The following is a 22,456-nucleotide window of genomic DNA, read 5'->3' as shown; positions in this document are numbered from 1 at the left end:
CCCTTGACTTTTAATAAGGTTGTGCATCATTTGATTTTAATTACAGATTTTTTTTTTTATCCCTTAAATTCGACTAAAAATGATGTGATTTACAAAGCAAACAAGCCAGTTAAACAAAGCTAATTAAATTCACTAGAGACAGCCTTGCTTTTCCCCTCAGTGAGTGTTTATTTCAGCTCCCAGTGCTCTGATAGCTCCTGACAGCTTGCTGGGACACAAGAAAGAAGTAGGTCAGGGTAAGCCGGAATCAGCAACAGAGGATCCCATTAGACAGGCTTGTAGGGTAATAGGGAGATCGAGGAAGTGTGTGATGTAGTGACAGTGTTAGAGACACATAACAAACAGCCTGAGGACAGCCTCCAGCAGAACCGGTACATTTATCTTCCCTGTGTTATAATGACCCCTCATACAGCTTATCCAGTTTGTGATTTCTCGTACCAGAGGTGCCGCGGAAGCCTAGTGGCACAAACGCGCTCACGGCTCGCGAGACGCTGCCGAGCCAGAGGCAGCGCTGGCAGAGGCTCTCCTCCCCTGCAGCCCGTGCCCTTGGCTGGGCGTGCTGCCCGCTGCCGGGCCAGGCTGCTCCTCACATGCGCAGGATGCGGCCCCTCGCTCCGGCTGGGAATGCAGGGAGGAATCTCACTGCACACAGAGATCAAAGGAGAATTAGACTGGTTTCTCCTAACCAGCTTCTAAAACATGATACAGATGATTATGGTTGTGGTGCCTGCACCGGCTCTGAGAGCATCAAGCACCCCATAGCAAGAAAAGCCACCGTGGCTGCGAGGGAATCATGGTGAGACCGCGGTGTGGGGCACAAAAGCCGCCTGCTCCTGAGCGAGCTGTCGGCTGGGGGCTCCTGGTGAACCACCACACCGGTCCCTGCGTGCCATGTGAAGTGGCAGGAGGGCTTGGGTAAGTCTTCTCATACCACAGCACCACTGCCTTCAGGAGCAGCTCCTGGCAGGCAAGGAGGCTGAGAAACCTGTAGTTACAGCTGGCTTTCCCAGCTGGGATCGCTGTGTGCCGAAGGAACATCAGCAGATGCAGGGAGGAGAACAAAAAGACCAAAGTGATGGATGCAAAATATAAAATGCTCCGTGTTTCTATCACTATATTAGATTATTCAGTGTGAAGTGTATTTTTACTGGGTATGTGTACACACCTGGACACTTGCTAATGCAACACTTCCCTCCCAAGGAAAAGGATAAAGAGTTGTGGGGTTTTTTAAATGCCTTGGCAATAACAGCAGAAAACACAGCATCATAAACTCTGCAGCGCAATACTCAAGTCAGAGGCAGGTGGAAAAGCAGGGCTATAACTCTCCTTGTTCTCATGCCAACTGCTCACACTATTAAAAGTTCAGAGTCTCTCCCACAGTCTCTGGCAGCACTGTACATACCCCAGACATTTCAATGATGAGAGTCAATTTCTCAGGCTTACACATGCAACCAGAGAGATTCTCCTCAACTCCAAACCGTGCAGCTTACATGAGAAAGAGCAGGTGAGCACGTGCTAGCTCAGAAAATAGGTATGTTCAGCAAGAACAATTTAAATTGCCATGGGCATAAACAAGCACAAATGGAGAATGCTGTTTTATTTTGTTCAGAGCTCAAGACATTCACTTTGCTTAGAGATATCTCCAGCATCCACTGTACCAGACGTGCCCGGGTGACTGGGTTTCCAGAGCTGATGGAGGCTGTGCTGATACAGCAGCTCACCTTGTTTCAGGAGTTTAATTTGTGTTGTCCAGACTTCCATTCTCGTGTTTATTCAAGAAGAGTGCGTCATGGTCAGCATTTATCCCCCTCTTTTGTTTCTGGTTACAATCTTTCCACAACACAATTCGCCTCCTGCGCTGGCAGCGCTTCCTGCCCTTCAGGGGGTCACACTATATGGTCACTTGCACCCACCCATTTTACAACACAACACATCCCTTTCCTGCCATTTTTACTTCAGCAGACAGTTCCACTGAGCTCACAGAGGTTTTCTGTGACGCCTATTTGCTCCAGCCCCGAGCATTTAGGTAAAATCCCCACCCACCCAAGTGTCCTAAAGAAAAACACACATGTCCTAATGTAAATATGCATTAAGGTAAAAGCATTACAAGAAGGAAGACAATGCGAGCGATCAGAGCAGCACTGCCTGCGAGGAAGGAAGGAAGCTTTTAACAGCACTAAAATATAAAATTGATTTGTACACATATTTGATAAAAATCAATACAATTAGCAAGTAACTGAATACTAGAAAGGGAAATTGATTGCTGGAGGGCCCAGAGGACTCGGGGCAATCAGTCCATTCTTCTAGCTCCTCCACTCTTAATAAAAATTTACTTTTTCATAATCCTGCCTGAACTCTTTGCCCATTAATAATGCCGCTAAATAGCTCTTCTTTTACCACTATTATTGCAGACCTGCTTGAATTACATTTAGAGGCAGTTTCAAGTGGCATGTCCTGGCCATTTTGCTATCTGCAGCACAAACCTCCAAGCCCTGGCATGAAAGAATACCGGCTAATGAACGGGAGCACAGGAACACTTGAGAAGAGCTTATAAAATTAAGTACCAAAGTTTAAATAAACGGATTACCATAGAATTGATTTGCTACATCAATTTGGTCAGCTTTTGCTGAGACATCATTCCTTCCTCAAAGGAGAAGAGCCACTGTTTCGAAACAACTAATTAAACATTTTGAACCATGGCCTTACAAGGAGAGCAGGGCTGCATTGCTCCTGTCTCCCTTCTCTCACAGAGCGATTCCTCACTGCAGCGGAAAAATCGTTACTCCACATGAAACAGGAGAGTGAATTTATTGTCAAACCTAGACTAAATGAAGTGGCTTCTACAGCTGCCATCTCTGAGCACACTCCAGTTGCAGGGAAAGGCATCTTCTCTTCCTTCATTAAGGTGGGACTGGAGGAACTAAACCGCAATTTCTCCATCTGACATGGAGGGAGGGACGGTGACTCCCAGCTTGGCCTCCCCAGGTGAGGATTTCCATTGCAGTCAACTGGCTGTACACTCTGACAGAGAGTGCACACAAGTCGTACCCATCTGCAGAGGAGGTTTCTCTTTCAAAAGGTCAGATGCCTTCTTAGATAAGAACTTTCTCAGATGTTAAGCCCTGTCCACTGTCTCATTTTGATAGGAAGCTCTTTAAACTAAAAACTACCTTTGGGCCCTCAACAGCTTCTCTGCCAGTCTGCAGTTCAGGGTGACACAGCCTTAGCTGTTAACTGGGGCCCTGACTCAGCATTCCACTTGAGCATATACTTAAATCAAGCTCTATGAATAGCCCTATCCAAACCAAAGGTAAACAAATACATTTTCCATATTAATGAGACCATTCACACACTTAAAATTCAACAATATAATTTAAGCACTTTCTAGTGCATCTCCAAAAGAACATCTCAAGAAGTCATTGGGTTGACTAAAATCACGTAGGTACCTGATTATGTGCACTACAGCAGAAACTCTTCTACTCCAGAAACCTCAACACATACTTATGTCTCCAATGGTCCAGCCAGACCAGTGACTAAGCTGAGCCATTCTGTCAGCCTACAAAAAGGTGCACAGGTGCTTTGCAATTCCAGCAGCAATCTGTGGCGATGCCTCCATAAGGGTGGATGAGAGACTGCAGTGACATGGGAGAACAGCACATCACTCAGCAGGGTACCAAGTCTAAGTTGCAGCTGTAACATCTGCTAAGTCACCTCACTAAATCCCTGTGATGTTCTTACTCGAAAGTTTGTCCTGCTGCTTCTTCTTACCAAGAAGAGACATTAGTCTGGACACAGAAATAGAAACTAGAAATTACACAGTTTCAGTGCTGGCTTTAATCTCTTTGCTTTGGTTTCCTTGCCTTTATTAATAAAGCAGAGACGGTAAAACTTATTTCACCTAACTCATGCATCTTTTGTGAAGATGAAATGCTTGTTCCATGTAAAGTACTTGGAAGATGAAAGGCATCAAGTAAATATTAATCATAGTCACCACACCTACCAACAGGATCTCCAGTATGCTGATTTGGATCCGTGTTTGAAGAGTCTTTCTTTGTGCAACCCAGGAACTATGCTTTCCTGGAGTAGAGGAGCTGAATTAAAGCTAATCAAGAATACCCACGTTAATCGACCTTCTAGCCTTCAGAAGATCATAAGAAGGATTTCAAAAGACAGCACAGTGACACAGAATGAATTACATCAAACTGGCTGAAGCCCATTTACAGCATGGTCATGGAGGAAAGTATAAGAGTTCATCCTCTGACATTCATCTTTGAGCCTACACACTTGTAAATCAGTTCCTATTCAATAATGACATGTCGAGTGACTCACTCTACGTGTGAAAAAGCTCTCAGAGAGAACTAAATAATCTTTTACCTTCCTGTCTGCCTTTATAAACACTGAATTACACCTCCTTACTTTGGAGCCCGCTGTAAAAGAGACTATTACCATGTTCAGTTGACAGAATCCAAGACCACCTTAAGGTCCCAGACTTCAGTTGAAGGAGATTTGGGAAGGTGTTTTTTTAGCAGCTCAGCTGATCTTCTGAACACATCTTCCTGGGCACAGCAAGGTGCAGTGATCTCACACAGACTTGCTAAGTGGGATGGCCCAGGGAAGGCACTTTTGTTGTTCCATATGGGTCAAGTGTCAGATTATTTACTCACTGTCTTAAGCAACTTCTGCAGCTCAACCTTAGCTCATGCAACTATAGCTGTCCTGCTGGCAGCAACGAGCAGGTTAGCTAGGTGAAAGCAGTCTTTGCTATTTCTGCCTGAGCCAGTGAATTCACACAACACAGAGTGGCACAGGCAAACCTCGACTTTTGTGCTAGGGTTAGCATCAGCTGAAAGCCACCAGCACATCTGGCAGCTGCCTGATGACAAGCAGCTGTGTGCTTCAGTCAGCTGTTCAATAGCTGGGCTGCACAAGCACTGCGCTCACCACAAGAAAAATCTTCTAACAAAATAAACCAACCCACTACCTGCCTGTGGTAACAGGGCAACCAAACGTGTGCAGCCCCAGCAGTGTGCTCACTCCCTGACACGGTTCTCACTGCCTCTGAAGAGGTGGCATGAGGTGAGATCCCTGCAGCATCTCCTCATGGCTGCCAAGAGAGAGCAATTTCTCCAGCAGAGCAATCACAAGGTATGAAAGCAAGAGTACAAAGGAAAATACAAGAGTTGCAAACTTAATGACAATGGAGATAAAGAAAAGCACTGTCTGTAAGTCAGTGTTGAAGGAGCACAGAACAAGTTTGCACACAGGAACACTTACTGCTCAAGTGGAAACAACAGGAGATACTGGACCTAGCAGATCAGGAACATGAGGGATCTCAGCCCTCCCAAAGTGGGCATGGACCTGCCGAGCCTCCATCCCCCCTCTAGACACCTGCCCAGTGTCCTCAGCTCTCATCTGTCTCCTTGGCTTTGTGCTCCCTTCAGTCCCAGCATGTCTCTGCTCCCTCTCCCCTACCATTGCCTCCATATACTTTGAACCCCTTCACCTTTATGCCCCGACGTCTCTGTCTCTCCATCAGTGGCTGGACCAGCACCAGCCTGCACAGCTGGACCAGCCAGTACCATGCAGCAGCCCAGCTCGAGCCTGCAGTGCCGGGCCATGTACTCACAGGGGACCAGCAGCACGCGTGAACAAATTACACTACAGACTCAGAGCTATGCTTCAAAAGGAAATGACCACTAGATGTTATTGCTTAACCTTTCTTAATAATTAATATGTATTTCTTGAAAATATATGCCACCTAATTCCCTCGGCATCGCAAGCACGTACAACAGCAGGCTAATTGAAGTTAATCAAGCCCGGAGCTCCATGTGAAGCTCAACAGTTTGCTTCACTATGTTTTGGGTAGTAGATAGCAAACAGTCAATGGTGCATTTTCTGCAAAGGCCTGTTTTTGTTCTGGATGTGAACACCAATGAAAGGATGTTCACTGGACTAGTTGAAGGCTGCAAAGTGGGTGACGATGTTAGTTCCTAAAATAATAGGCACGAGGACTCGTGGGCAGACAGAATCAGTCATTTGCCCACTAGTTCACCATTACTGCCATTCTTAGACATGATAAAATTAAAGCTGGCTTGAGACTTCTGGTAATAAATCTGCACCTCATCTGCACAAGTACCAACATCCAAAGGCAGTTCCATCCAGGTCAGTAGTAGGGGTTTTCTTACACAACAGCACTTGACACAGTTGCTGCAGCTCACAGTATTCGTGTGCACGCTGTCCTTACAAAGGACTCCAGACTGTGTAGCCTAACACATGGGCATCAGAAACCAGCCCAAGTGGGTAATTTGGACTTCAAACTGCCTCTGTAGACAGCCACTCAAATGCTCTATTTCTGTCTAGGTTTTGGGGGCTGGGGTAGATGGAGAGAAGAGGTGACGAGAAAAAAAAATTGCAATGGTGTGTAGAGCCAGATCAATTTTAAGGGAAGGGCAATGAAGGCTGCCTAAACCAAGCTTTTTCCAGGTATGTCAGAGTGACTGGGAAGTGAGGACGTGAGCAATAAACATTTCAGCCCGCGATGTTCAAGGTTTTCATAATTTATAACCAACAGAAGACATGCTTCTCCTTCAAAACACAGAGCACACCTCCCAGCATCCAATTAATGGTGGTGTGTACAGTGAACATACTTACACTAATTGACTGGTCCAATAGTCATGACTGCCCCCAAGCATTTCTGTAAGTAGCATTTCTGTGGCAGCACCATGCAGAAAGGCTTCACATTTATTAATTTGTTTGGTTTTGATTGTTGGATTGGTTCCTTGTTCCCAAGGCACTTAGATTTATTCTTTTAGTTTAACACTACAAAGAAATCAAATCACTCCATTACAGCTGACAGGAGCAGCCCTGAAGGGCAGGGGAGAGCAGCATCAGAAGAAACATCTACATTCTCTCTTCCATCCTTCACGCTTGCCCTAAACTTTATATTTCACTCATCCATATCTCTGGGATTCAAGAATATTGAACTTTAACTGACATGGGAAGTTATTTGAAGATGCAGGACTTTCACTTGAAATTAATGGTGATCTACCTTCTGGGATCAGGGACCAAGATTCACGTCTGATAAAGACTGAAAAGCCCAAACGCACTCTCCTTCTGCTTCAAGTCAAGCACAAGTGTTGCTGCAACTAAGAAACCATTCTTCCAACGCTACGTAAAGTTCAAGCCAACCAATCCATAAATAAGAAAAGGAGGTGAGATGGAGGATTCAAACATGCCTTTGTGCCCTTCCAGCAAACGTGTAGAATAGGTAAGAACATAAAGACAAAGGAGATGGCTCAGAGAGTCAAGCTTTATATAGAAACTGAGAAAAGGGGCATGCCTTCAGTTGGATTTTGACTGTATCTCTTCAGTACAATTTTTTTGCAGCTTTATGCAATGCAATATTAGAAAAGGCTTAGCACATGACCCCTGATGTGGAACACAAAGAGGGGTTTTTTTATTATTTAGACAAATGCCAATGTCCTTGTCTAATTTTACCCAGTGCAAAATTAGAAATAAATTAGTCCTTGCACGGTCTTGTGTGTTCAAAAAGAATTTGAATGACCCCCTGCTTAAAGTATGGAAAGGGTTCTCTGTTGTTAGCATCCAAACATATTTCATTTTAGAATGTACTCAGACTGACAGGGTAAAGCTTGAGGAAAATCTCCCAACAGGTTTTTTTAATAGAGAAAAAACAATGAAACAAAACTTCACAGAGCCCATGATCAAATAATCTTACAGAGTTCAGATTGAATACACCAACAATGTCAGGCACCTCAATGCAGTAGCATCAAAACTTGATATATACTGCATGGTACTGAGTAACCCTTTGAAAAGGGAGGAACAAAAATTCCTTTTTAATGAGTCACCATTTGGCAGTCAGAGATCAAAACCTTTTGCCTGTATTTCTGACTGCAAGATTGTATATACTCAGGGTTTTTTCAGCCTGTGTGACTTTATTTAAATCAACAGAGTTAATTAAGAAAATAAGTAAGTCAGAAGAACAGGAAAAGCAAAGTCTTTAAACTACCTGACCATCAGCATGATCTACTGGGTTACTGAAATATGGGATGAGTTTGGAAATTACTCTGTACATATATTTGGAACTCTGAAAATCCTACTAAGATGTAAAGTAGCTACTCAAAGTAAAATAAAATGATGCTCAGGATCTATTCTGATAGACACATTAAATGATTGTTATTAAACTATTGGGAATGTTTACATACTAAATGTTACATACTAACATATGAGGAAAAAGTTCCTTGTGTGAGAGTGGAACTGTGTATGACAAATATCTTTGCCAAACATTCATTCGTTTACCTTTGCCCAAAAGTTAACCTCTGAAAATCTGTGATGGAGAACAAAACTTTAAGATACAAGCCTGAGAGTAGATGCCATTTTTTCTTTCCTTTAAGTATTTTCTTTCCTCTCCCATAGGAAATTCTGAAGTTTTGGCAGAAAGGAAGATGCTATGATGTGATGTCAGGAAAAAAACGAACTAGAAATCCATCTGTGTTAGCATTATAGCCAAAGAAATAAAACGATCATTCCCACTAAAGGGGACTTACAGCATGATGCACCTGCCTGTATTTTGAATATAACTTCCAATTATGCAAAAAAGTCCCTAAAGACCTCATCTAGTAACAAGCACAATTTCAAAAATATGCAGCCAGTTAAGGATGCTCAATGTGAAGGTTAAGGTAAAGCACATTACTCCCATTTCACAATGGACAAGTAAGAACCTGGGAACTATTTACTCCACAGATTTCCTCCACCTCCAGAGGCCTGTAGGGCTACAGACCCTTTGAAAAAAAAATACATCTTGACAGTTCTGAAACTGAGAGTAGGCGTTGTTGGGCTTGGCTTCTACCTTAGGAAATTTCCAAATCGTTATATGAAAGCTCACATCCACAGAAGTAAGAGCAGGGACTTACCACTTGCCCCACACAGCTATCAGCCAGCCATCCTGGGTAACTACTGATCAGCACAAGCATCTCCATACCTTACTGTTGGCTCACTGAACCATCCTGTCCCTTACATCAGTTGATCTTAATTTATGTTCAATTTACTTGTAGATTAGAAGTAATTAGAGTAAATAATTAGAGTAACTGGTTACAGTTGGGGAATTGAGAGAAGTGAAGAAAGAATTCAGAGAAATAGCCAGATCTACTACTGTAAAGAGAATCAATCATCCATCTCCTTCCATTAGTCTTTTTGGCAATCCTGTGTCACTGTTGTCACAAGCCTGGATAACGATGCTGCATTAATTCTCCTTTCCAGAAAGGGAGTACAAGATTTGACTCTGTAACTGTGTCCTGTCTGACCTTGAGGAATCTTTGGAGGAAGTTTCCCATCAAATCCAGTTACAGTTTTTTACTGAAGGAGAATTGCAGAGTTTGGTCTGTGCTTTATAACTCAAATGTATGGCACACAAATATACAACCAATTTGTTTCCACTAAAAAGAAATCATTAGTACAGACACAATGATTTTGCAGATCCAGCCTGATGGGAGAAATTACATTTTCAAAGTCATTTCAACAAGCCTGCTCAGAGGTGATGGACATGGGGCAGAAAGAAGAGACAGCTACTGCAAGTCTCTTACGTAACAGCAACAGTCCTTTGAAACTGCATTTACCTAAACTGAGACAGGCTGCATTTCCCAATCCAAACCTTCCCAAAGCTAAAAAAACCCCAACCAAACCCTACTTTTGTTGTAAATATTATAGAACACAGGTCTGGAAAAGAAGAAAGTCATCCTGTGTTTCATAAGAGGAACAGACTCACTCCCTTCCTTCAAGACTACCCAGTGCTCTCAGTGCAATGAATGTGAACTGCAGCGTGGCTGATGTCAGCGTGAGCAGGCAGAAGAGGACATATGGCTGTTTGTACTGTTCCCAAGATGCAGTGTGCTCAAAAAAACACCACAACAAAAAACTCAAAAATCCTTACCCAGGCTGCAAGAGACTCAAGCCATCATAAAGATTTGTTTATTGTGATTTGGAAGACCTTTTTTTTTAAAAAAAACCCCAACAAACTATTGTTAGACATGGAATCCCAACCAGTGGATGGGAATCAGGCAGAAACCATGTGTTATTTTGGGGAAACTGTGAATTTTGTTGTGGAAACTTTTGCTGCCACGCTTATTTGAGTGTTTCACTGTAACTAGATATCATTTCTCTTACTGTGGCTATGACTAACGAGTTAACAACACTATTTACACTAGTACTGTTGTATCATTAGAAACAACAAGATTATGTACTTTAATTCTAATGCCAGCACAATTATTTTAACACCAAGTGTGTCAGATCTGACTCTATACCCCCTAAATTAATTTCAGAGTAGTGGCTAAATAAAATGACATACTTCTTTGTGCTTTTGTTATAACACGCTCATGTGCAGCAAACTGTGAAGAAAATGTAGTAATTAGAGGTTAAATTAATCCCTGACAGACAGGCAGCTTAGTAAAGCTGGGCCCTCTTCAGAAAACACAGCATAAAGCTTGCCAGTCTCAGAATTAGGCACAAAGAACAGGCAAGATTGGCAAGTCCCTCACCGCTGCAATCCCACCGAAGGGTAACACTGAAAAGTCAGAGTACGTCTTCGAGCAGCCAGTGCTACCAGGCAGATCCTGTGACAACTGTGATTTAGAGCTCCAAGCAATTGTTGCTGCAGCCACTCTAACTGCCTGATCAGGATCAACCACTTGAAATTAAAGACAGCCTTTTGCACAGCAGAACAGGCTCCTAACCGCAGTATAATCAACCTCGAGACGTTCATAAAAGCAAACAATGGCATTGTATTTCACAACATAACTAGAAAGTTACCTTGCTGCTTCTGATTTTAATGCAGGTAATGGATTTCATTGCCCACAACAGAGTAAACATGCTGCATTACTCTGAAAACAGTAAATAGGTAGGTTTCGGGTAGGTGTAACTCCTGAACCTGCTCAGAGTTCTGAGGCACTTAATTCTAGAGAAAAAGAAACTTCCACAGAAATGCAAAAGAAAAACAATAAAAGACAAAAGAGGCAGGTGGACCATGTTGACAATATCCAGTAAGTATTTATTGTTTTGTGCACGTTAACAGAAGCAAATGTATTTTTTCCCACTCTCTCTAGCTGTGGCACGGCAAAAGTAGCCGGTGATTAAATCCACGTGAGCACAGCCTGTTCTCAGGAGGGGAGAAGCTGAAGGGTGCTTGGTCTGTGCTGTGCAGAAAGCTCCCTGGCTTCCCCATGCTGGCACATCCTGGAATGACAAATGCACCACCCTGTCTGTCCCACTTGACTTAGGCCTTACCTCCAAAGGTGGAAGGTGCAAAAAAACTGGCTTCCCCCTGGGCTAACGCTGATGCCACTCAATAGCTTGCCTGACACGGGGTGAAAAAACAGCACAGTTAACAGCCTCCTCTGCACAGGTAATCTATACCATGTCTGTGACACGCTGAGCCCCCAGCTGTCCCTGCCTGATATCTGGAAAGCACAACGAGTGGCTGCTGTTGCATCACCAGGTAAACTCAAAAGAAAGAGTAAAAAACAACAAAAAACAAGGAAAAAAGCCTGTATTACAATTAAAGTAAAAGCAAAACAGGGGGCTCGTGGAGACTGCAGATCAGCGTGGGAGTTCATTAACACCACTGGTATTTCTGTACTACCCAGATCATTAATTATTAACAAATTAGGACATGCCTGATGGGGTACTTATGTAACACTGCTTTATCAATAAAACTGCCAAGTCCCTTGCAGGGAAAAGCAGAGAGCGGATTTCAACAAGTCGCAATACGACGCTTCCCTTTGGCCAGGGTACAACGAGGGATCCAAGTTTCCCCCTCCGCAGCCTCGCCACCCATTGCCAAGGAGCAGTTCTGGCCAGCCCAGCAGCCCCCGCTCGAGGCCTGGGGCACGGCCCAGCCCCCCGTGAGGGGCAGCCCTTCATCAGGTCAGTGCTTATCAATGGCTCATTGTAGCGAGGAGGCAGTGCTCCTCAGAGTAAAGGGCCACATGAAATCCTGTGTCCTCCCACATCTCTCATGACTGGGCCCCGCTGGCACTTCACCAGCCCCAAGGAAACGGCCACTGGCCACAGTGGCACAGCCAACATCCTCCAGCTGGTCCAGCTGGCTGGGCTGCCTGGTAGGGAGGGGAGGAAGGAAACCCACAACTCTTCCCCCTGCTCTACCCTTTGGGCACAACTGTGCCTCCACAGGAGCAAAGGGACAGCTATAATTCAGCCTACAGACAATATCCTTTACCCTGCTTTGTTTCCATTTCACTTCCTTCAACAGGAGAGTGAGTAGGGTGGGAGCTACAGAACAATCCCCCTTCCCTGCTCAAGGGCCTGATCCTTGAGCCCTTAATTCTAGGATCAAATCTGAGTCTTATCTACTATAAAATGGCAAAAGACTGCTAGGCCAGGCCCCAGCAGGAGAAGACTGGTGCACTCTCCTTCTGCCTAACAAACACCATCCAGTTCATCTGAGCTGAACATCACAATAAACAGCTCTAGAAAGAGCTACTGGAACCTTGCAAGTAAATGCTGCACAAAGTAGGTATCTTCCTCTTGAAGGAAAATAACACCTTAGTAAAACATTTTCTTCCATTAAAAAAATGAAAATTATTATCAGTGAGGAGTCTTCCCAAGAGGGATGGAGACTCTTCATAGCTCATTTGCATTTGCTAGTTATCCCTCCCTGACTGCATCACTCTCTGGTATCGCAACTGGTGACTTTGAAAATGATGGAGTCATATCCCAAGAGCCATGAGCTTACGCTGTCACCCTGAAGATATACTTTCATTTTGAACAGAGCTAACAGGCTGGTCCTCACCAAGTGAAACAAAAAATATCTACCAGAAGATAAGGAGATAAAGTAAAACCTTTAACTGGCAAAGACTTCAATTTTCAGTGACCAAAAAAAAGCACACTAGCAGTAATAATAAAGACCATGGGAAAGAGATCGTGATGCAAGCACAGGTTGTTTTGCAAAGTTTCCCTTCAGCTGCTGACAGCCTTGAAATGGGTTACAGAAAGTTAAATCTGGGTGATTGATCACTGTCCATTCTGCAGGGCTGGGTTTGCTTTGGGTTTTTTTTTTTTTTTTAAGAAAACAGCATTATTCTTTTGCTATTTTCACTTAAACCAATGCTCTAGTATCTTCCAAGACTAAAACAACAACCCAAATCTAAAACAACCCAAATCAACACTAAGGAGAATACTGTTCAAAGCCTCCATAGTTTCTTCACATATTTGTTAAGTAACTGTCCCTTAGAGTGCACATCTTTTATGAGTGCACCAAGGAAAAAGTTACTGTGAGTACACAATGCTATCGTGTGCGTTTGGCATTTTACAGCAACGCTCTAAAGTTCCCCTTCCAAATCTCTAGCAAGGAAGGAAGTTCTGCATAATTTTAGCACTCGACATCTGAAAAAATTAGAACAGTCCCAACTGTTCTTTGAGATGTATAAAAGAACAGTTGAAAAACTTACAGTTGACTGGTGCTACCTAGGTTACCCGTCAATGGCATTGAAACTGGTATATTATTAAGAGAGGTGTATGATGGGAATTGGTTTATTGTGCTGATCCATAGTAACCAACTCCTGTTCGTCCATCATTTATCTCTCTCACCAGCGACATATGGGTTTGTCTATTCACACTCTCAGCATTCTCTCTGCTCCAACAAACAGTCAGCCTTTTCTGCTGGGATAAGGAGATTTTTTAGTTACATCCATTATGTGCGTATCAACATTTATGGCAGGAAGATAATTGCCAAAGAGCTCAGGGGGATAAAAGCTCCCTCTTTATAACACAAACCCCCTAAAAAAATCAATATTGATATAAAACAGTTCAGTGCAAAGCCTTAGTGTGTCTTCTGCTTCCTGCAGTTCAAAATACTTCTTTTTTAAAAACATTTGTTTTAACATAGCAAGTCAAACTGGAACATCAGGTAGAAAACCTTCGTAACGAGTTCCACTACTGCTCTTCCCATAGAGGCAAACATCACAGCGAACAATATTCATAGTTCCTTACAGAAGTGAGTGGCAAATGTGTCAGATAGAAAGAGGGTTCCTTGAAGAGGTGCCAGCATCATTTAAACTGATTTAACTATCTTTATTTGGAGACTATACCCATTACTAATGAATCGTAACTTATAGTCACCTTCGCCGAAACGTTGAAAAACGCTGACGCTCAGAAAACAGCCGGCACAGGGGAACAATGAAAACCTGGGGATCCTGCCTTTTTCCCTGCTTAAGGAGCTCTGACAACCGTCCACTACTCCATCCCCTAGTTTGGATAAATCCATTTGTCACAGCTTCTGCAAGAATTACTTCCCTTTCCCATGGCTACACACTCATAAAAGTTGTTTTAATGTGACTTTTATCAGAGTAGCACGTTACCTAGAACATTTATTGATTAAATCACTGGGAACCAGTGAGTTGCACTGAACTTAACCTACAGGACAACTCAGGGATTTCACTTACTGTTACCCCTGCCCTTGTGTTACCTTCTGCCTTGCTAACTTTTGTCTCTCTGAAGTGGGCTCCTAAGCTGACCCATGTCCTGTGGTTGCTTCCACATCACCAGGTCTCTAACCAGGTTAGAGCCTGTGTAAGACAGGGCAAGAGTGTTGGCCTAACACCTTGGGTCGTGAACTCTTGCAGTAAATCTTCCTGTATGTTCAGAAATCATCTACCACAATAGCTCCCTAATCCCATTCTAAGCATGCCACCACACCGTAACATTTGTATCAAAGTCAGTAAAAAACCCCAAACCAAACACACTGTATTTATGAAACACTTCTACCCGTGTAACAGGAAGCCATACAAAAGAACTTAAAAAAATTAACTGCCTCCTGTAATTACTAATGCCCTCAAAACCCCTTGAACAACTACCTTAGCTTAAAAAAAAAATCCAAGAGACTTTTCAGGTTCGAGCTACTTAGTTACAAGGGACTAAAAGTGAAGCCCTGTCAATATTTGCTTTTCTGATTCTGGTGTATTAGTTAAAAGGATTAAAAATAGAGGTGAAAAAAAACTCAAGTTAAAAAAAAAAACCCTCTGAAAATAAAAAGCTAAATTAAATTTAAGCTGCTGACTTCTAAACATTAAACAGCTTTTCCCTCACTCGAGAGCAGCTGTTAACTGCACGTTACCTGCCTCACAATCTATACTATGTGGTTTTTATCCCTGAGCAACAGACTATTTCCTGGTTGAGTTTAAAAACTCAGTGACGTTCCAATTTCAACCCACACATGTGTGTCACTGTCAACGTCAGTGGCAGGAAAACATTAGAAGTCACCCTTTGCTAATGCTTTCCTAACATGGAATTTCCTTGTACCTCGCTCCCTCAGCCCACCTCCTCCCTTCAGCTGAGCGCATCTTTCCCAAATCGCTTTTTTTCCCTCTTTTTTCCCCCTTCCCAACATATGGCAGTGAGAGAGAGAACTGAAAATGGTCAGTGTCAGAATGAGAGCGTTGCTTTTTTAGGTGCTGGCGTGTCATTTACTCAAACTGCTCTTGCCTGCCTTGAACTTGGGAGAGCGCGGCCGCGGGCACCTCCCGAGCGGGGGAGCTTCTCCCATCGCTGCCGGGGTTTGTCTCCCGAGCGTCTCCCCCCGCCGCCAATACACAAAAATAGGTTCCGGCTGGGAGCCCTGCTTGTGGAGGCGGGGGCGGGGGGGAAGCCGATGCCGGCGCAGAGGGGGCTCCCGGCCCCCGCTTATCCGGGGGATGCCCGTGCGGCTGCCGCCCGGGCGGGGGAGGCGGTGCGAACCGCTGCGCGGGGCGGGGGCGAGGAGCAGGGGGACAAGCAGCAAACAGCTGCTGGGTCCGGCAGGTTCAAGGCCGTTCCGGCTCCCTCTCTCCTGGAGGCACCATATGGTCCATCTCGTACATCAGCAGCTTTATTTCCCCATCAGCTCGGCCTAGAGGGGGAGCCCCGGGAGAAGCAGCCCCCCTTCTATCCCCTCAGCCCCCCGGGGCACGGGCATTAGGCATTACCCAGGGATTAAAGGGCTAAGCGGGGGAACACTCACGTTATATAACAGGGGGAGCACTTCGCCTCCCTCACACACCCCCACCCCCCCATCCGGGGCGGGCGCACGGCAGCGGGAGGCGGCGGAGCGGCGGCGGGGGGAGCCCGGCGCCTCCGCCCCCGGCTCGGGAAGGGGCCAGACGCAGTTAATCTCCCCGCTGGCGGGTCGGGGGAGGGACTGCGGGGTGTGTCGTTCCCCCCCCCGCCCCGCGCTGCCGGAGGAGGAGGCGGAGGCAAGCTCTTCGTGCAGTGCCCGTGCCAGGAGGCTCCCGACAAGCGGCCGGTGCCCGAAATGCTCATCTGCTTCCGACGGGAAGAGGCGAGGCGATCCCGCGGCCCCGGGGACGGGGGACACTGCCCGGCCGGGCGCGTCGGGACGCGGCTCTGCGGCGCCTCCCGGCCCCCGCTCCCCCCCCAGCCCGCCCCCCCCCCCCCCCGCCGGGAGCACCGGGGAAAACAAAAGCGGCCTTTTAATTTATTGTTCCGGGGGGGAGCGGGGTGGGAGGGTGGGTGTGTATGAAAGGAAACCAAAGCCCGTTTTCTTCCAAGAAACGGCCGTTCTCCCCGGGATCTCTCCGAGTCACCCTGGTGACAACCTCCCGCCAGCCAAACCCGAACAAAAGCCGCGGTGCCCTCGGCCCCGCCGCTCCCGCGGGCCGAGCAACAGGCCGGGGAAGGCGGCGAAGGAGAGACCGGGAGGAGAGATCGGCTATTGACTAGGGGAGAGAGGCAGCCTCTGCCTTCGGAGGAGACGTGGGACCGAGTCAGCGAGCGCCTTGTTTACCCTGCAATTGCACTAAACCCCGATCTTAATCACAGGATGAGAAACCAAAACAGTTTAAACCGTGAGTCAGCATGCATTTTATTTCAAATCCATGTAGAGTCTCGGAGAGAGTGGCAAACACGCCGCGTTTGCACCGTCTCCCTCACTTTGGGGCTATTCCCGTTTCGAGAAACGCAGCCTCGCCAGCAAGGAGGGTGAATGCTGGGCTCCGCACTCTCTTCAGGAATAACCGAGGGCTCCTTCTGGGCTTGGCGGAGCCTTTTGTTCAAAATCCTGCCTATATAACGTGCGCTTCAGGCTCCCAAAATAACAAGCCGCGCCGCTGCCAACACAAATACCAGGAGTTCTTAAGAAAAAATACAGACCAGCACTAGCCCCTCTCCGTGTGGCACCTTCCCGGAGGAGTCCCCTCGCGATGATGGGTTTCTCCTTCCCTGTCCGGTTGATCTTAAGTTTAAATGAAAATCTCCCCGCGACGGGCAATGCCGGTCGGGCTGCACAGCGCCTTGACACGGGGAGACCCCGGGCGCACCGGCAGCCTCTCGCCCCGCTCGCCCCGGGGCCACCGGCGCTTCGCCCCGGCAGCATCCACCTCCTTCCTCCCTGCGCACCCAGCTACCCGAGCAGCGACACGGGAAGCCACGCAGCGCGCCGGGCCGGGGGCTCCCCGCCGTGGCCACCCCCTCCCCGCCGGCCGGAGACCGCACCGCCCCGGAGAGCACCTTGTTAAAAACCCCCCGACTCCTTCTCTCCTCTCCCCTCACTGACATCAGCGCTCGGCAGAACGGGGGGCGAAATCTCTGCCCCAAGTTTCCGCCCCCCTCCCACCGCCGCAGCCCCCCGGCACAGCCCGCACACGGTGGGCACTTTCTTGTGCCGCGCCTGCAAACTTTGCGGCTCCGGCGGCTCCGCGCCGGGTCCCGGCCAGCCCCTCTGCCCGGCGTGCTGAAGTCCTTTTAAATCAACTCCTACTTTTCCAGTCCGTATCGATTTCAAACGCTACTTACTGGGATATGCGGCTCCATGCGTGGTGCTTCTACCCGCTGGGAAACCAGCAGCATCTTGGATTGGGGCTCAACCGGCTTTTAGATCCACTTTGGCTGTATTTAGCAAAACCAGGCACCGCAGAGGACTCCGAGACTGTTTTCTCCTTTTAGGTTCCAGACAAGTTCATCCTGGCGTTGCAGTTTGCTAATGATTCACTGTCTGTCTCAATCTGCTCACTACATTTCCATCAACCCACAGCTTCCTCACTTAGAAGGTGGAGTTTGTGGGGTTTAAGTTACTGATAGGCATATCTAAGTGCTGTGTCACTCAAAGAGGAGGAGACACACACACACACACTCACACACATACACACTCTCCCACACCCGAAAGGCTCCAGGCTTAAAGGGGAAGTAACACTTTCTGCTCTTCAGAACCTGGAAACCTCATAGATTTAAGGATTTTATGGTTTAGGGGTTTTTTTCTTCTATGCATGAAGGCGAAAATCATGCAGCCTATGGACAGTATTATAACACCAAAAAAGCTGCTGAGTGTGTTTAATGCCTCCTCTGTAAAGTTTCAAGTTCATTTAGTGTAGAAGTGCAGTTGATCTGAAAGATCCTGGCAAGTAATGGATCTTTTTTGTTTGGTTGGTTGGTTGTTTTTTCCCAAATGAAAGTGTAAAAATCACTGAAAAGAGAGACCGAGGCATGAAGTGTCAAGGTTTGAGTTATTCCTTCAAAGTATGGATTCCTGTCTCTTTATGCCATTACAACAGGATATTCAGCACTATCCACACTCACAAAAGGGTTAAACTCATCTCGCACAGGTGAACCCAGGTTACCAGAAGGAAACAGCAGAGTTCTTTCCTTTTCTCCCCCCACTTTGTGCTATGTACCTGCATTTTTGAAGACAGATACAATTCTGAATAGAGAGCTCCCCTAACCCCACACACTTCTTGTATCAGTATAAACGTGCTTGTTACAAGCTGCAGTCCCTGACTATTAATTTTGACAGACCATCATCTGAAAGCTGAGAACCCATGCAGACCTCCTCTCGGCTTGTGCGGAAAGGACTGGGAAGAGCAAGCTGCAGGCAGTCAGGAGAGCATGCTGAGTCCACAAATAATTGCTGGTATAATTTCATTTCATTACCTTGCTAAATCAGTACAACTGTCACTCCTGTCCTGATGCAATGGAGATGCTCAAAACCCAGTCCTGATACACTGGCTCAATGCATAAGATGCAGGAGATGTCGTACCGTGTCTAATCAAATGTCTAATTCTTTCAGTCATTCTTAAAATAGCAATCTTAGTAAATTATGTTCTAGAAAATTAAGAAGTTATTTGAATACAATTCAATTACTGGGGCCAAATATTTGTGAGTGGAGACAGAATCTGGCCTCACTGTCCTGAGTTTTCCCCACAGCAGTCATCTTCAACTTACAGATCAAATCATCTTTAAGATCTTCAGCTTGCAGATAACTTATAGACCAAAGTCATCTTTGTACCCCAAGTTAATAAATATCAGGAATATCAGTTCATCAACAGAGAAAAACTTGTTTTCACCTCTACTGAAGCCTCTAGCCTTGCTGTGACTGCTGTAGGAGCAGGCCCACTCCTCTGAGCAGTAGTTATGTTACTTCAGTTTGGATTGTTTAGAAGTTTATTGGCTTGCTTTTCTAATGATTTTGCCTTCTGTTACTTAAAATCCCTTCAGTATATTTTGTCTATTATAAGGAAAAATAAAGCAGCACAAAAATAATGAACTTGTGTGGGTGTGAACACCTGGAACTCTCCAGACTCTGAGGGATAGATCTTAAAAGGTTTTGATGTCTATGGGAAGGCACATTGACACCTGATGTCTGGGTTTGTTGGGCCACCTAGGTTGAATCCATAACCCTGCCTGAGGTGTCAGGGCTCAAACAACAGCGTTTGGGCATCTGCATGGGATCTAAAAGAGCCATCATGCTGAGCAAGAGTCACCTAAAATGACCAGACTCAGTGGAGACACGAGTTCATCACGCATGAATTAAGCTCCACCTGCAAGGAGGTGCCACTGCCTGTCCTGTGTGCAATGTCCAGAACCCTCCCCTGAAGCTATATGTGTGTGTGGAAGGGCTCCCATCTATCTGCCTGGATTTTTTTTTTGGACTAAAATACAGATGTATGAAAGGTGTGAGGCATGCAGTGATTCCCATATTCTGTGCATGTACCAGACCTCCTGACACCACTGTGACCAGGTGATGAATACACGGTAGGTTCAGGTCAGTTTTTCTGTGCAGCACCTACCGTGCACACTAGTTATTTGTCCAGAGGTTTTGGACAACTCATGTCATTCATGACTCTTGCCAGACATCTGAAGTTCCTGGCTAATGGAAAAAGTCCTCAGGACTGTCATTTGTTTTGTTCACTTTGTAAAACTAGACCAAAGGACAGGACTTCCCCAAGAGGATGACATGAGAAGGGTGCAGAGGAGTCCTGCCTGTACCTGCTCATGCAGCAGAAATGATGCTGGATTCTTTTAGTTAGCAAGGGGACCTGCTTGCCAGATACTGGTTTGTGTTCTCCCCTGTAAGGTGGGATACACTCTTAGATGAAAACCAAGCAGAGACAAGTACTTTTTTCAGTTGGTTAATCCACAACAGGATTATAGCAACAATTTCTTTTTGGTTTTGAACCAGCTGGCTCAAGCTGCACAAGGGCTGTAGGTCTGGATCTCACTCTTGCAGCCCGATGCCAAGCATCCCCCACTCTGCCCGGTGTGGTACTCTGGATTGATCAGGTGAACCTGACAGGTAAGTGCTGGGGTGCTCAACAGTGTCACAACTAGGACAGGTTTGGGTGTACACAGAAGCTCAGTTCCAGGCAGTGTAAGCATTTTTATTTTTAAAGAAAAGTAATCCCTTTGCAGAGATCACTTGTTTTCAGTCCTGGGTAATGGGTAAGCAGGGGGTTTCAGGGCTACAGTTTTGGTCTTTGGTGATGAGCCCTTTCTTTAGGCATATTTACTGGAGTTGACCTGCTCTGGAATCAATGACGAACCTTTCACTGACTTCCTCAGACTAGATTCCTAGGTTAGGCCTATCCTAAGCAAATTGCACACTACCTTATTATTGTGCTTCTGTCTTACTTTGAAAAGGTGAGCTATAGGCAATTCAAAGGACACCAAGGCTGTTGTTATGGCCACAGGCTTGACAAAATGTATCCTAGTACCTCAAATGCTTCCCCCAAAGCTAGGCATCAAGCCTGGGCCTGACTGGCTGGGATTAATCCTATTCTTTATCCATTTCACAGTAGTTTGCCATATTTTACTTAGACTCTTTAATAGCCATAGGAAATATCACTTGCTTTGTTCACTTGATAAAATTACAGTAATTTCTTTCCAAATTAAGACATCTTATTAAAAAAACAGAGCCTGAGAGCTGAGAAGTTATAGCTGTGTGTGTGTGAAAAATAATAAAGTGATGAAAAGAGTGCACTGAACCTTATCTATTCTGAAAATAAAACCCCCAAACCAACCAGGGCCAGTGCTTGGCCTGTACTCTGTGGTGTTTGAAAAAGAGTCTCTTTACCTAAGGGGAAAAGTTAGCTGGAAAGCTGCAATGTGCTAAGGAACTGCCCAGTTTCTCTAGCCAAGGGCTAGAGAAAAGATTTGCATCTTTTCTGTGAACCAAACATCCTAAAACTTGAGTATCCAAGTAACCTTAATGCTGGGACTGTTTTCCCAGGAGAGCTGTGCCCAACTCCCAGCTGGCCTCTGCGTGTTCCTGACATCAGTAAGGACAATAAAAGTCTGAGCAGACAAGGGCTTCTCCATGGCATGTCTTGGACGCTGAAGGGAAGCAGCGACTGAGCAGTGCAAGGATGCACCACAGACTCACTGAAGGATTCACAGATTTGTCAGTGACCCAGAATCAGATGGATGGAAATCACGTGATGCTTTCTACTTGGATGTTTTTGACCTGAAATCAGGTGAAATCAATTACTTTGGCAGAAATACACTTTTAGTGTGTGTTTATTGGGAGTTAAAGCACAAAGCAAAGCTCTCAGGGAGTAAAATCACATGAATGGCAACAGAGATACACAAGTCTTCATGAGCTAAAACAAGGGTTTGTCCTAATTCAACCAAAACACAAACAACCTGTGAGAATGAGGTGCAAAATTAAAGGGAGCTCTGTATGAACTGGGATGTGGGTAACTCCATCCCACAGCAAAGATGTTTGTTAGACCAAACATGAACAGGGTGATAAGGAAGAATATTTAAAGAAGATTATTCCTCTGACAGAAAATTACAGAAACCCCACATAAATCCAACAGTGTTTGCTTTCAAGGGAGGAAGACAACTGTGACATAATCACAAGCCAGCCTAATATCAATAAGAACATACCAATTCCCATCAGATCAAAGGTGTACCAAACCAGTGTTTTTCCTCTGGATATCAGTGATATCCACTTTGAAAAGGCACTTAATTAAACTGCAGAGATCATTACTATGGATGGACATTTAAGTGGGTTCAAAAGGGATTGGGAGTACTTATGAAGGACAAACTCATCAGTGGCTATTTAACACAAAGGTCTGGATGTGACCTCTGGTTCTGAACCACTAAATGCTGAAAGCTGGCAAGTAATATAAATGGAGGAAGGACTCTCTCCATTCACTTC

At 45.5% G+C, this 22,456-nt stretch overlaps 1 protein-coding gene across 1 annotated transcript in view; it reads right to left on the bottom strand.

Moving 5' to 3' along the window:
• The window catches only part of MAMLD1 (mastermind like domain containing 1), an 83,411-nt gene extending 65,317 nt beyond the window's left edge, over nucleotides 1–18,094 (bottom strand). Inside the window, exon 1 of the mRNA XM_062006777.1 lies at nucleotides 17,818–18,094. Coding sequence (XP_061862761.1) covers nucleotides 17,818–17,871 — 54 coding nt within the window. The 5' untranslated portion in view covers nucleotides 17,872–18,094. The remainder of the gene's footprint in view (nucleotides 1–17,817) is intronic.
• Nucleotides 18,095–22,456: the final 4,362 nt, after the last annotated feature.

Source organism: Colius striatus, chromosome 13 (assembly GCF_028858725.1).
Source record: "Colius striatus isolate bColStr4 chromosome 13, bColStr4.1.hap1, whole genome shotgun sequence".
Lineage (NCBI taxonomy): Eukaryota > Metazoa > Chordata > Aves > Coliiformes > Coliidae > Colius > Colius striatus.
This window is presented reverse-complemented; position numbering and strand designations above follow the sequence as displayed.